Source organism: Pyrgilauda ruficollis, unplaced genomic scaffold, assembly GCF_017590135.1.
Source record: "Pyrgilauda ruficollis isolate IOZ18807 unplaced genomic scaffold, ASM1759013v1 scaffold17, whole genome shotgun sequence".
In the NCBI taxonomy this organism is placed as follows: Eukaryota; Metazoa; Chordata; class Aves; order Passeriformes; family Passeridae; genus Pyrgilauda; species Pyrgilauda ruficollis.
In genome coordinates, this window is record NW_024515875.1 from 4,189,572 (window position 1) to 4,201,604 (window position 12,033).

The following is a 12,033-nucleotide window of genomic DNA, read 5'->3' on the forward strand; positions in this document are numbered from 1 at the left end:
AGGGCTTGGCTGGTTTCAGCAGTGATCACAACCCACACCAGAAAGGGGAACACAGGCATAACAATGACAAAGCAAAAAGGCACAAAAACAATGACTCAGACAAGTTGTGTGACTTATTTTTATGTCATGTCAGGTGATGGTGGAGGAGAAAGTATGTGCTTGTGAAAGGCAACTCTGTCTTTCTAAGGGACAGGGCTGGGGAAGGATCGTGGACCTCTGGAGATGGAGCTAACCTCAATGGAGGAGCCGTGAGACCCAGGCTCTGCTCTTTCCCCGAGACAACACATGACTTAGGCCAGAGTCCACCTCTTGTCTTGCTTTGGTCTCCTTAACCTAAAGCAAGAGTTGTGTTACAGAAGCATCAGCACGTCCTGGGTCTTTCATCACCTCATCACTGACCTACATGATGGGTGCAGACCCCTAACTCTGCGTTACATATAAGGACATTTGTGCTACTCATTGCAGCACGCCCTTTCCTGGAGCTCAGGTCAAAGCCAGGGTGGCCTTTCCTCTTGCAACCCACAGATACTGGGTGCTGAGCCAGTTTCAAAATCTGTGCTTGTATTTAGGGGCTTATGAAAAACCCAACCTTATGGACAAAGTGCTTGTGAAAAACCCAGTACCCCTGTCTGCTTAGCAGCACAGCTGGGAAAACCTGAGTTTCTGGTTCTGACGTTTGTTGTCATGTTCCCTAAAAGTCAGTTTTGTCACAGAAACAGGAGGTTTTCACAAGGTGCCATTTACTGCAGTTGCATGGTGGGGAATGTCCCTAGAGTAAGAGCAAAGTGTTTAAGAAAGGGGAAGTGGCACTCAGTGCATTGCTTGTCTCTCTGAGCGCACAGCTAAGATGATTATGGTCACTTGCCTGCTCCTCTCCTGCGTCTGGACCACTGCTCCAGGTAACTCCCTTGTCTGTCTGGGTGTCTGTGTCATTATCCTAACAGCGTTAGGGACCTCAGTGGCTGTGCCAGCCTCCTTCTATGCTGCTGGGTGCTGCAGTTCCCACTTTGCACCCTCCTGGAGCAAACCCAGTGATTACACGGCACTTGTGGCACTATACTACTTACCTTGGGCTCAGGCATGTCACTGCTGCTTGCCTTGACAGCATCCACTTCTTAATTTAGCACCATTGCACCATAAATTCCAGAGAGATGTATAAAGGTATTGTGATGGGCAGATTACAAAGCAGGCAAACCATGCTTGTAGGTATCTGCTCAGGCCACCAAAAGCATGGATGTATTACTGGTTTTGTATTTAAAAATCATGTAGAAAAGGCTGAATTAGTTTCAAACTAGCTTCCATGATCATGGTTTGTAGTCTGTCTATGGCACTGCTGAGATCCAGAAAGCAAAGTGACTGGCACCGCTTGATGACTGGCTTCTTGGTCTTTGATGGAAATCTGCCTGGCTATGGTCACAGCCAGAATCTCAGAGCACTTTCTTGAGTGGGTTAGCCTAGTGTACCTCTGGGCACTGCAGAGAGCCTCACCTTCTCTGCAAAGATATTTCCCTTTCTTGTAAATTGAATTATGTTTTCAGTGCTGCAACTGTTACTGCTGATATCTCTCTTCCCATGCTGACATGCACAAAGAAACTTTGAAAATTACTATGCCAAGAGAACTGTTGAGCTGAGCTGTCAGCTTCACCTTGCCTGTACCCTTAACAATTTTTTCATGTCTATGAATTGGAAGAGGAGACTGATTGTTTTCTTTTTTTCCCTGGAGACTTTTAATACCAAGGCATTTATGCTGTGCAAGTTTTCTCCCTGTGGGCCATCAGTAGGGTCTCTTCTGCAGCGCTTTCTCAGCAGCATGACTTCAATGCTGAGATAAGAGGACAGATGTAGTTTGCCTCAGGTTCTCCCTGAGAACCCTTCTTGCTTTTTTCTTCTAGTTTTCTGATCCTTGCCAATCTCTGACAAGTGTGAATACATGATGTATGTATAGTGAGACACATAAAAATTTTTAGCATTTTTACTGATTTGCTACACCCCCTGCCACAGGAGGGCTAAGAGGGTGGTATTGGGCCAACAGCTGTTTGGTTGTCAGCATGGCTGAAAGTTTAGGGAATCTCTCTGTGGGTGCCCATGGGATAGGATTCCTAGAAGACAAATCAGTGGCTCCCAACACCAGAACTGCCTTTCTCAGTGGTGCTCTCTGCAGCATAGTTATCAGGCTAACAAAATGCTTGGTGTGAGAGGTGGCAGGCCCAGTGAAACTCTCTGGGTAGTTCTTTCAAGCTGCATTTTCAACTTTTCCCTAGATGGAGGGATAGAGAAATCCTCCAGAGTTGCTCTGCTTGGAAATGAAGGTGAGGGGCTGCAGGGGCCTTTGCTGGGGTTGGGCTGCAGAAGAGTGTGAGAAATGCTGAGTGTGGCATCTGCTTCTCCCCCAGCCTCTGTGCAGGTGACAAACAGAAAGGTCCAGTCAGTCCAGGCGGGAGGAAATGTTACTTTTTCATGCCGGTCAGTCACGAAAGAAGATGTGATACAGGTGACATGGCAGAAGGAGATGGATGGGGCTGAAGACAACATAGCAACTTACAGTACGATGAATGGCCAAAAAATAGCCAAGGCCTATGTAAGCCACATGAGTTTTGCCCACAGCGAGTTACAAGCCTCAGCCATCTCCCTTCATGGAGTCACCCTCCAAGATGAAGGATGCTACAAATGCATCTTCAACACATTTCCCTCGGGGGCTGTCACTGGCAGGATGTGTCTCAATGTTTATGGTAAGCCACTGTGATTTTGTATGGGTGCTCATCTGAGGACCAAGTCATTTTTCCTGTGAAAAACCCTCCCTAACATTGCTACATTGATGCAGCAAAAATGGTTCTCCCTGGCTCTCTTCCTCTCTGGTTTTACCTCTGATGGGAAACCAGCATTCAACAGTTCTTTAATTTTCTTCCCTTTCAAGTCAGCAACAGCAAGATTCAAAACTGATGTGTAACTCATGACTTCCTCCAAGTTTCCCTGGCCCTGTGCTGTTCTGACAGCTCCCTGGCCACAGCCATGAGCCCCGTGCTCCTCTGCTTCCTTTCACCGCTGCTCTCACCCCCTAATCCTGGAAATCACACAATTTTTTACTTGCTTTGCATTTGGTTGTAAATAATTGCACAGTATTCAAAATACAAAGAGGCACATGCATTACCAGAATAGCTGGAAGCTCATTTTGAAGCTAGAGGAAAAAGGAAGGCTGAAATACTGTACAGCTCATGAGATTTGACACATGAATATCTGAATATCTTGAGCAGGTCAGCATCAACTAGCTTAAAGAAGAGAGTTGAAACAAATAATGAGTAAAGATGGCAATATTTGTCACCTCCATATGAAATCATCAACTTGCAAGTGCAACATGAAATAAAGACTAATAGACTAATAGATGAACGCAAAATAACTAAGAGTAACAAGCTGCTTATCTTTTGAGGAAAGCTGCTGGTTTTGTCCAGCTGAGAAAGCTGAGACATTAAACATGCTCTGACAACACCCTGTTGGCTCTTAGCTTTCTCAGGGATGAGACTGCTGTGGGGAAACTGGCCAAAGATTATATTCCATGTGATGAGTATCAGTGTTTGTGCCCTGTCACTGGTGATATGACCCCTGCAGAGTATTTTGTTTATTCCTAGTACCTTCTGCTGACAAAGACATGGATACATATGACCACACACATCTCTGGAGTCCTCTGTGTGGAGAAAGGAAGTTCCTAACTTATAGGGGAAAGGAGGTGGTGGTGAAAAATACAAGGGAAAACCAAGTCTGGAACAAAATTTCTTTTCCACCTATTTTGGGAAAACTAGGGCAGAAAAGAGAAATGAGGAGAAATTCTTGCAGTATTTCATATATGAAGAGGAAAATTCCTAAAGAAAGCCAGTTCTGAGTCATTCAGAGGGTTAGCACTGATTATACATTACAGGAAAAACATGGAAGTGCCTTGCAGAGGGATCTCATTCTTTTAATCACATAAATCTAAACATTGAGATTTCTTTTGGGTTTGGGTTTTGGTTTGATTTTTTATTCTATCCAAGTGGAGGAAGTCTCTCCCAAACTCACCAACCTTTTGGCTATGTTTCATCCTCCACCAGAGCACTAATTCTAAAAAAAACTAAAAGGGATGTTTTTCTACTGCCTCAGATGAAAACGCATCAACTGAGAAGGGTTTAACTTCTCTCGTAGGCTCATAGGTCACTGCCAGAGGCTGCCTCACCGAGGTCATGGTAGCCTTCCTGTAATGCGCTGTATCAAACCAGCCCTGGAGGGTCACCATGAACAAACTGAGCACTTGGCACTTTGACAGCAGGTTTTAGTTCATATATGGTTATGGCATTGAAGCTAATTTATATGATGCTACTTAAAAGCCACAGTCTTGCTCTTTACACCCTAATTCCTAACAATGGGAACAACTTGTCTGAACAAGCCCAGAGGTTGCGCCATGAGGGAGAGTGAAGCCAGCAGGAATCTCCCAAGGCTCAGAGGTTCAGGGCAGGGTGAGCAAATCAAAGTCACCAGTTGATAATTAAACGCTGCCATGTCTTTGCCCACAAGAGGGGACTACCAGGGGGTTTACGAGCTGGTAATTGCCCGATTACTGCAGCCTTAGCAAGCGCGGCTGTTCTGGGACAGGATGGGCACCATCGCCGCGTGATGAGGGGAAGTGAAACCATGTGAGAACTAGATACAACACTGTAATAAAAAAACAACATATATGATTGGCAGGATGTCAGACCTGCCTGGCTGAAAACCCAGGAAGAAGCAGAAATGTCCTACCCTGTAGCAAAATCCATTTCAGAACAGAATAGTTTCAAGCAAGCTTAGTGGGTCTCTTTTGAGCAGTCTGCTGTGTTCCCCCTTCATTTTACTTTGGAAATATTTTGCCAAACTTCATTGTCAAAGAGGATGAGAATGAAATCCAGGAGGAGAATTGAGGGAGAGGTATAGAGAGAAGGGAATGTGCCACATGAGGACAGGCAAGACTCGCTGAGTCACAAAATTCCCTGGACATTTGCTGTGCTGACTTTGGAGACCACCTGCCTTCACTGTAGATGGCAACATTTGTCTGGAAGTCTTGAGCCCAGCTGAAAAAATGCCATTGCAATTTCTGAGACAGGGAAACCAAGGCACAGTACTGCTGGTGAACACCCATTTGGTTTGAAAAAGCATTCTGTAATCTTGAGGCATACTGTGATTCCTACAATCTTTTATAATTCTCTGTAACACCACTGCTAAGCCTTTAAACATAAAAAAGCATATGAATCAGGTCATTATATGCTTTTTATGTTTAAAGGCTTAGCAGTGCCTAATTTCCTCTAATTACAGAAAGCCATTACAGATTAAGTTATTTTCAAATATTTGGGAATGCTGACAGGGCTCAAATTTGGGAACGTCTGCAATACTGATCTGCAAGAGAAACTAAAGCAAGTACTGGCACACAATATCTCAGGTGAAGACTTTTTCACTGGAAACAAATATTTTGATGAAAGGCAAAAGAAGCAGTTAAATGTATGCATCAAACCTGAACAGCCAGCACATACTAGCAAACAGTGTAGCAGGTCTTTCCTGCAAAAGCAAGCACTTACAAGTTTTGACAGTGCATCTATTACATTTGCTAGACATTTGCTAGAGAGAAGCTCAGCCCTACAGGATCATTCATTGGGGTCCATTGTGAGAAGAGAGAACTGCTTAGTCAGAAGAAGAGCAGGCACGGAGTGCATGTGTTTCTGGCAAGACACTGAGTTTTTTTCATCCTCTGTGGTAACATCTGTGGCTTCTCCCCGTGATTGCTTGTGAATTTTGCAACCTAATATTTGAAGTTAATGCTGTGGGTGGATATGTTATTTTTATGCATCCCGTGAGTGAAAGAAGTTCAGAGATAATTTATTAATCAAAACATAAATTGTTTGTGACACTAGTCTTTTCATACCTGGGAGATTTTGAGATGTTCCATCTGAAATCCCCCTAAACACTTTCCTTCTTTTTCTTAGAGGTTTCAGCAACTCTGTTGGTTGAGTTTTTGTCTATGGTTGATGCAAAAAGTGAGAAATACAAGTTTATTTTTTCTATGCTCGCACAGCCATAGTAAGTAAATGAGGTCAGGCTTGTAAAAAAAATCAAACAACAAACAAAAAGCAACAAAATTGTTGGTATACAAAGTCTTGCTTCTACCTTCTAAGCAGTTATGGCTTGGAAGACACAGACAACTTTTTGAGGTGCATCTGGAATTGTATCAGGAGGTTATATGTGCCATTACACATCTGGCATGCTCCTTTTCCCCTTTTTGCAGTATCTGCTACACCTTACAGGCAAATCTTTGTTTGCCTCACAAAAGGAAAAATCGTTATTTTTCCTAAGAAGAATGAAAAGAACTTTTGTTTGCTCATTTAAAAGCAGAATTGCTAAATTATAGAGGTATGTTCTAGTGTTGGGATAAAAATTAATTTTAGCATACATATTGCTCTTACCACAGTTATTTTTCTTATGTAAGTAGTAATATACACATGGAGTTCTACTAATTATAGCAGTGGATGCTTTTTTTAAACAGAGGGCATTCATGGTAATTCAGACTTGATTGAAAGTAGAATTGCCACTGAACTTAAATGCTTGAAAAAAGCAATATTCTCAGAAACAGAGACCTAGAAGTAGAGTGTGATTTAGACCCCTATTCCATCAGCACTGAAGTAGAAGGCAGGCTGGTGAGCTGCCATGCACAAACCCATGGATTGCACTCCCAAATTACACACCTTTATAGATATTGTGCCTGTGAAAACTGACCTTATCAAACTGAGCAGAGGCTTGAATTAGACATTCTCCTAAAGTCCCTTCTGACCTAAATTATGGCATGATTTTATGCCAAGGGATTTTATTAATTTTTAATTTTATGCCAATGGATAAGTAGGCTTCTTGTTTGTGAGTTAGCATAAATGATGCCTGTAGTTCATCCTTTTTCCAGACTAAAATTAAATGTGACAGTATCCACAAATGTTCTGGAGTGAGAGTGTTCAAAGAAGTGATCTTTCATGATAGTTTTGAGTGATACTATGACACATCCAAAACCCATTTACAAGAGGAAACAAAGTTGTACAATCACAAACCCTCCACAGGTGAAATCCCATGGTGTAACCACATACAAATTCACTATTACTGTCTTGCATAAATAGATGCACTTAGTCCTTTGATTTGCAACTCTACGCACCTCAACAGCAAAAATGCTAAACAGCGGTAAAGCCAACCCTGCAGGTAATTTTAAAGGGAAATAATTCTAACTCATTTAAGCAGTTCAGCTCTTTCAGAGAGAAAAGGACATATGACTTCACAGTTTCACTGCCTTCTGCTTTTAACTCAGACATAATCACCACTTCTCAGCTGAGAGGCTGCTGCTAGTAACAGAACTGAAACAGATGCTTCCACCCTTTTGCCCTTTCTGTTGTCCAGCTCTTCACTTCCAGACTGCTGTCTGATCACCTTCATATTTATTTGTCACTGCTGGGGCTTTGCGAAGGGGGAGCTAAGAGTAGATATCTTTTCCTCCAAGATAACTGTAAATACAGATGCTCTTTGCTCAAACATAGGCAGAAACTAATGAACTTTGTTACTTTTGTCGTTGTTACTTTTGTTTTTTACAGCCATCTCGGACCCCAGAGTGGAAACTAAGCTTATATCCACTCCAGACAAAGCTGAGGACTCTGAGAAAATGGTGGGGATGAGCTGCTCAGCAACAGGGAAACCAGCTCCAAAAATAACCTGGCACCTCCCCAGCATCCTGCAGCAGAAACCAAGGGAGTATCGCATAAAGTTCAGCAACCAGACCGTGACTGTCATCAGTAATTTTACCCACACCCACTCCAAAATCCTTCAGGAGTACCCCATCACCTGCATGATCCAACACCCTTCTCTAAATGTGACCCTGGTCCTTCCCACAGACAGCCTGGAGCAGGGTCAGTATGTAACTCTGCTCCTGCTGTGGAGTAGGGCAGAAATTGGGAAGAACCTCCTGGGGCAGAATCAGAAAACTCCTCAGAGGGTTGCAAGGTGGGGAAGGCACCTGGAAGACCAGCTGTGGCTGGGCTTGGGAGGGATGGAGGAGGTGCCATGGAACATCCAGATGCCCTGGCCAATGGCACATAATGTCTTACTGCTCCTCAGGTCCCCTTACCCACCATGATGTGCCCCAGCCTCCCTGTCTCTGTGAAGGACTATTTATGACAGGGTTCCCTGTCACGTAACGTGACAAACCAAGACATGGTTTGTCTTGGTACCAAGCACTGGGTAGCTCAGAGGGGCTGGGTTCTACATGCCTGACCTTAACATCAGAACAAGCACAGGTCTGCTGGCAATGCCACTTGTGTGCATCATGCTGGAATGTTCTCCCAGTGCTCTTATCCACCCCATTTCACCCCAGGGAATGGCCAAGGGATGCTTGAAATGGGTTTCAGGTTTTTTTTTTTTTTTTACTTCATGCACAAACTGAGTACCTGCTGCTTTCCCTACAGGTCCAGACAGCAGCATGGCACTGGCCATTGCCATTGCACTGGGGGTCCTAGTCCCCCTGACCTCCCTTCTCCTTCTCACCTGCCTCTTCTACCGCTGCCTCAGGCACCTACATGACCCAGAGAGAAACCCAACCTGGCCCTGCTGGGTAGGTCTGCCTTTCCTCAGGGTGCTGCCAAATTCACCCCCACAGGTCTTGGAGTTCAATACCATGACCTGGCTCTGCCCAGCCACACCAGGGCTGCCTGCACACTGCCCAAGCCAGGCTGAAACTGGGCTGGAGTGGCACACAGGAATGAGCCCCCACCAGACAGCTGGGAAGGGGAAACCTGATTGTGTATAGCCAGCCTACATGCGCCCAAGAGTGCTGGCAGCTGGAAAACATTCACTGTGCAGTGGGAGCATCACTCTACTATCATGTTTGTGCACATAATAGTTGTGTAAGCAGAGGCCAAACCCTTGCACGGGTCTTCTGCAGCTCCTAAAATAACCTCCCTCAGCACAACCAGTGCAGCTCATGAAGGTAGCAACTTTTGAGGATGGGCCTCAAATAAAATGTGGTTTTAGAGGAAAACCATGCCTCTGTGAGGGAAGCCCAGGGTGCCACGGTGGGGCGTGGGCTGAGGCACTGCTGTTTGTACACCAAGGCTATCCTAGTGCAGAGAGTGCAGGATACAAGCTTGAGGTGGAGATAAACTGAAGTGGCATAGTTTCAGAAAATCACAGCCCAGTTTTGTGAAGTCTCCTCATCCTCCTTGCAGTACATACCTAGCATGTGCACCCTGGATTCTGGTGAACATTTTGGAGAAAAAGAAGCAGTGGAGGAAATGCAACCTATGTCTTAGTGTACACCTCTAGGTCCAACCTGAAGACTGCTGGTGGGATTGCAAGGGGAAAATTTTAGTCTCCCCTCACAAAGAGATGCAAGGACTCACTTGGCAATACAAATATCCAGGATCTTTACCCTCACACTTAAAACATCCATATATTTTGAAGAGATAAACACAACAACCTCTCTTTCCTCAGGTACTTCCTGCCTGCAACAAGGCCAAGAAGTGCAGGCAGTACGGAGCTGCAAGCAGGTGGGCTCCTGCAGTGTCCCACAGCCTTGGTGCGCCACTGAACACCTGAGAACTACACATGCAAGAGAGAAACTCTTCAAATGGCACCTCAAGCTTCCAAGAAAACCTCCTGTGACTTTCTCCAAGATAAATATAAAAAGGGACAATTTATAATATATATATATATATTATTTTATTAGGCTATAATACTATGTTTCATAAGAAAAAAATGTAAAGTATTTATTTGAAACTCATGCTGGCTGCATCCACGCATAGTGGAACTCATGTATTTTTGGGCCTTTTAACATTGTTGATTACTGTTTGATATTTTAACATTGCAAACTCAAAAGTGGATGGGGGATTGTCTGAAACAAGGCAACATTTTGCAAGGCTGCTGGCTTGAAAAGTGTTGCTGATGGACCAAATGTGCCCCTTACCAGGAGCTGGGCTATAGAAAACCTGTGGAACAGCCCAGCACACTGCTCTGAACTTCAGATGTTGAACTTGTTCCCTAAAGGGCACAAGAGATCAGGCCAAGACTGCAGCCAGCCTGAACTTATAACCCAGGCACCAGGAGTAACAGGCTTCAAGCCAAGAGTCATGAGGAAGTGCCAAGTTCAATTTCCAGTAACCTCTCCTGGAAAGCAATTTAAAAGGCACATAAATGTTTCCTTCTTTCTCAGGGCTTTTCACAGCCCCCTTCTTAATATACCTGATCTATCACAGCTGCCTTGTGTTTCCTGGCATCCCACCGAGCTGCAGGAGGAAGCAGGGCAATAAAAGGGTAGTTGCAGGGTTAGTAGGTTGTCCGGTGCATTTTGTTTGTGTCCTGGTGTAGTGGCAGGTGAGTGCAGTGGGAAGCAAAAGGCTGGTAGGCCTGAGGAGGTGGGTGCTTTATTTATTTCCATGTGGGCAGATAAGAACCAATGCAGGACAAGGGGTGTTCCCTGTTCTGACTACACTTTGCTTCTAAGCAGTGAGTCAGATCTGAGCTGTAATCTCCTGTAATTCCCTGAATTGCATATATGCTCATGAAGTCTTTGACTTAGAGAAGGAGAAATGAGCCCACCTGGCTCATGCTGGTCTTGTGGGAAGCCACCAGTGCAGGCTGCTTCCTCTCATTCTGGCTTCCCAGAATAAATGCATGCAATCTGGTTTTTCCTCATCCATGTATTTCAAATGGGCATCCCACGTGAATCACTAAATCGTAGTCAAAAAGCCAAGTGAACTAATATGAAAGTGAGTTGAGAATGAGTAAACCTGGTTTTTTGCTATAAAATACTTCTTTTAAACCCCCCTAATGCCTAGAAATAGCACAGTTGGTGAGTGAGGGGAAAGAGGAACTGGCTGCAGCTGTTACAATTGGGGTTTTTTCTCCATAGCCCCCTAACTGTCAGAGGAGGAAGCAATGGTTTGTCCAGACTTTTCCACCATTGCTGCTTCGTTTCTTCCTCGATGAGGGAAGAGGCCGGGGAAGAAGAGTTTCCCCTGGGTTTGTGGAGGGTGGGAATGGGATGGAAAGCCCCTGGCACCCTTCTTGAGCAGGCTGTGTGGCCATAGCCCTTGCCATTCTGCAAACTCTGCACTTGCAATTTAGAGCAGTTTGAGTTTTAACATGAGGTTTCTGCTAGTGTTTAGACTGAGGTTTTGTTATTTGTTTTGTTGTTTTTTTTCTTTTTAATTAAAAAAAAATCACTTGCAGAAATGGGGAGTTTAGACATGGGTAAAGAAAAGGATTTCCTGAGGGAAGAGAGAAAGGCACAATGCCAGTGAGAAATCTATTCAAACCCAGGAAAATGGTAGTGATTATCTCTTATTGTTTTCTACAAGCTGATCGTCTGAAGTGTGGGAAAGCAGGGCTTGGAGTCATGAAAGTATCTGTTCATGTCTGGATTTGTAGTTTCTTTTACTTTTTAGCTGAATGGAGAAATGTTTAGAGCTTTTAGAGGTTTCTGATTATAAGCATGATTGATCCAGCAGCTGGATGAGGGATGCAACGGCTTACAAGTAAATTTCTGTACAAGATTTATTTTTCATTCACGAAATTAGAATGAGAACATGACATCCAGTCACAGAACACTTAAAACCAATACATGTACTTACCTTCATGCTATACAAAGCCATCTGCTAAGATGCAGTACCATAAAATCCTCTGTGCTACTGCTGTGGTGTTTGATTTCACATAGCAGTGAAATGAATACAAGAATACAGACTATGGATAATTAAGTGGCTGATAGCTATGGGGCAAAAAAAGAACATGAAATAGATACAAACCATCTTTTGTGGAACAAACAAAAGCATGACTGAGGGAATCAGAAGTTTGATTACAAATGATGAACATCCTCACTGCTGTTATGAGATTTCTTTGTAATTAGCTTGTGCATGTCTGTCCAGTTACTTCTGTTAAAAATTTGTAAGAATTCCTTGGAAGTTATATTCAAATCAGTTTATACAGATACCTAGTATTTGTTTTAATAAATGTGTGATTTTAATA

General features: G+C 43.8%; 1 protein-coding gene across 1 annotated transcript; it reads left to right on the forward strand.

Moving 5' to 3' along the window:
* The first annotated feature begins 753 nt into the window (after positions 1–753).
* On the forward strand, positions 754–8,811 carry LOC121351526 (OX-2 membrane glycoprotein-like). Its single transcript, XM_041463713.1, is given in 6 exon segments — positions 754–818; positions 820–899; positions 2,394–2,729; positions 7,614–7,925; positions 8,481–8,780; positions 8,783–8,811. Coding segments are annotated over 6 exon segments (1,122 nt in total).
* The last annotated feature ends 3,222 nt before the right edge of the window (positions 8,812–12,033 follow it).